Source organism: Buceros rhinoceros, unplaced genomic scaffold, assembly GCF_000710305.1.
Source record: "Buceros rhinoceros silvestris isolate BGI_N320 unplaced genomic scaffold, ASM71030v1 scaffold16571, whole genome shotgun sequence".
Taxonomy (NCBI): Eukaryota; Metazoa; Chordata; class Aves; order Bucerotiformes; family Bucerotidae; genus Buceros; species Buceros rhinoceros.
The window spans coordinates 1-2,552 of NW_010396112.1; the positions used below are offsets into that span (position 1 = coordinate 1).

General features: G+C 49.2%; 1 protein-coding gene across 1 annotated transcript in view; it reads left to right on the plus strand.

Moving 5' to 3' along the window:
- Positions 1–220: 220 nt before the first annotated feature.
- Positions 221–2,552, plus strand: part of LOC104501915 (transcription factor GATA-5) — a gene marked incomplete at its 5' end in the record, with an annotated part of 8,493 nt that continues 6,161 nt past the window's right edge. Inside the window, one exon of the mRNA XM_010145808.1 lies at positions 221–387. Within this exon, the coding sequence (XP_010144110.1) occupies positions 221–387 (167 nt within the window). The remainder of the gene's footprint in view (positions 388–2,552) is intronic.

Genomic DNA, 2,552 nt, shown 5'->3' on the forward strand with positions numbered 1-2,552 from the left:
CTGTCTTTGAGCAAGATGCGAAAAGATTAAGATGTGGAGGGAATAAAGGGGTTTGGTCCACATTTTACAGGGTGGAGGTAAACTCGCCTCAGTCAGGGATTGTCCCTCGCAGAGGAGCAGTGGGGTGCAGTGGGTTAGGGACCCTCTCCTGCAGGGTACCCCGGTGGCCTTGTGCAGTGGGGATGGCTCCTGACCCACACACCTTGGGTGTTTCTTCCAGAGTACCTGGAGGAGTTCCCTGGGGACGGACGGGAGTGTGTGAACTGCGGGGCCATGTCCACGCCACTCTGGAGGAAGGATGGCACCGGGCACTACCTGTGCAACGCTTGTGGGCTCTACCACAAAATGAATGGCATCAACCGGCCGCTCAAGCCACAGAAGAGGCTGGTAAGACGGGGGAAAACCCCACAGAGAGCCCCTGCTCCATCCAGGAGGTGGCTGGTGGGCAGAAGCTGGGGGGATGTCACAGTGTCCCCACTGTCGGGGTCTCCATACTTGGTGTCAGGGCCTAATTGACCCTTGGTGCTCCCACAAATAAAATGTCATGGGTGCTGGCAGGAGCCTCTTGTAGTGGTGCAGAGCCAGCTCGAATCAGGAGGAGTGGAGTGAAGCCGGAGGGATTGCTGGCCGGGACCGGAGGGGTCCCGGGGCTACATGGAGGGCTGGGCAGCCCTGCCTGTGGTCTGAGCCTCTGTGGGCTTCCCCTGGCTCCATTTCCTCAGTGGGTGCATTGCTTTTTTATTCTATGATGCTAATTATTATTTCCTAGTTCTTCATGCAGACACACAAGAGTCTAGGCAGGGTATGGGGCTGACTCTGAGCTGGCCCAGGCAGGCTTGCGTCCACTCGCGGCGGGAGCAGAATAGCGCCCAGTTTCCCCACTTCCTTCACCCACCCACCTAAGGAGGAAATTTGAGGCTTGGTAGTTCCCATTTTCTCTGCAGGTTAAAGCATTAATTCCTGCCCCCCCTCTCCCGCCTCAGTGTGATATCAGGCTTCCTCCAATTGGGATCCCATCGTGAGAGAGGAAAGGGACCTCCTTTTTTTTTCTTAGAGTCACTTTGGGATGTTTAAATTTGGTGGTAACAGTTTTGGTTTCAGAGCCTGTCATCAGAAGCCATCATTACAAACAGGATGTTTGTTGGAGCCGTGCTGGGGAACAGCTGGGAGCTCCTTTTGCCTTCACTCAGGGTGTATTCCCACAGTTATTTTTTTGTGTTGCAAAATAAATTATTAGTAATAATGCAACAGTGACAAGTTTCTGTGTAAGAAAACTGTTAAAAAAAAAAAAAAAGTTGGGATTGAACAAGATGTTTCCTTCCTATCCTGAAAATGTGGCTCTGGATTTGCAAAATGAACTGAGCAGCGGCTCCGTGGAAAATCATACTGGTCTGTTCATCACATCAAAATTGAGTCATTTCTGTGAATCATTTTATTATCCGACAGGATTTGCCTGTCTCACCAAACCCCTCCTGGTGTCCTTTAATGATATCAAATCTGCACCCCGGCAGCAGGCTCTTGTCGCTGATGTACTGCAAATCTCAGAGTTATGCTGCTGATTTCTTCAGAGCAAACACAATCCGTGCGTGGAGAGGTGCAAACCAGTTTAAATCTGGCTCCGCATTTTGGATTGGCATCAGAATGTGGCACTGGATGAATTTCCAGAGGGGTTTTTTTGTTTTTTTTTTTTAGCATTTTTCCTCGAAGGGATTGGTCTCACTGCTATTGAGGACTTTATTTTGGGAGACAGCTTTGTCTTGCCTGCACCCTGAGCTCCCTGCCTGCTCCTCTGTCGTCGCTGGCAGAGCCCCATATGTAGCACCCGTGAGGCATTTTTTCAGCAAATATTTCAACCAAGTTTTCTGGTGGAGAATGCTGGTTTGCAGAATTAAGACCGTTTCCCAGGGATGAGCAAATCTTGTTGGGACTTATCAAAGCACTTCCAACCTCTTTTATTATTATTTTGGCGATTGGTACAATAATGATAAAGCCCAAATCAAGAGCTGTTTCTAAGCCAGGGGAAATGTTTCAGTAATGTTGAAATACTTGAGGCGATTTTGGTTTATGGATTAGAAAACGGGCTGCAATTTTTGAATTTTCATCCTGACTTTGGAATGAAAAATTTCAAAACCTTAGATTAGCCCAAGAATTTGAAATGTCGTGTTGCAACCAGCTCTGCTCCGTTGAAGCAAGGGGGATCCACTGATGATGGACAAGCAGAGTAGACCTGGCACCCTCAAATCCACCACTGAGGGAGCCACCTGCACCCCTGTGACTTGGCATGTTTCTTCACCCAAAAGATGGCGATGGCAGAAGGTGTCTCTCCTGCTCCTAACCTCACCCACAAGGGCTGGGTGGGAGCGGAGCTGAGAACGGTGACGCACCGTTGCTCTAGGAACGATGGAACCGGCTGTTTCACAACACCATGAAATATAGGCAAGGGAAGGGAAAATGGTTGCTTTTGTCTTTTACATTACGACCTTTGTCCTGTAAGTAGATGCCGCGCTGGGAGTTATTCTGACTTCTGTTTTCACAAAGCAAAGTCCTGCTGA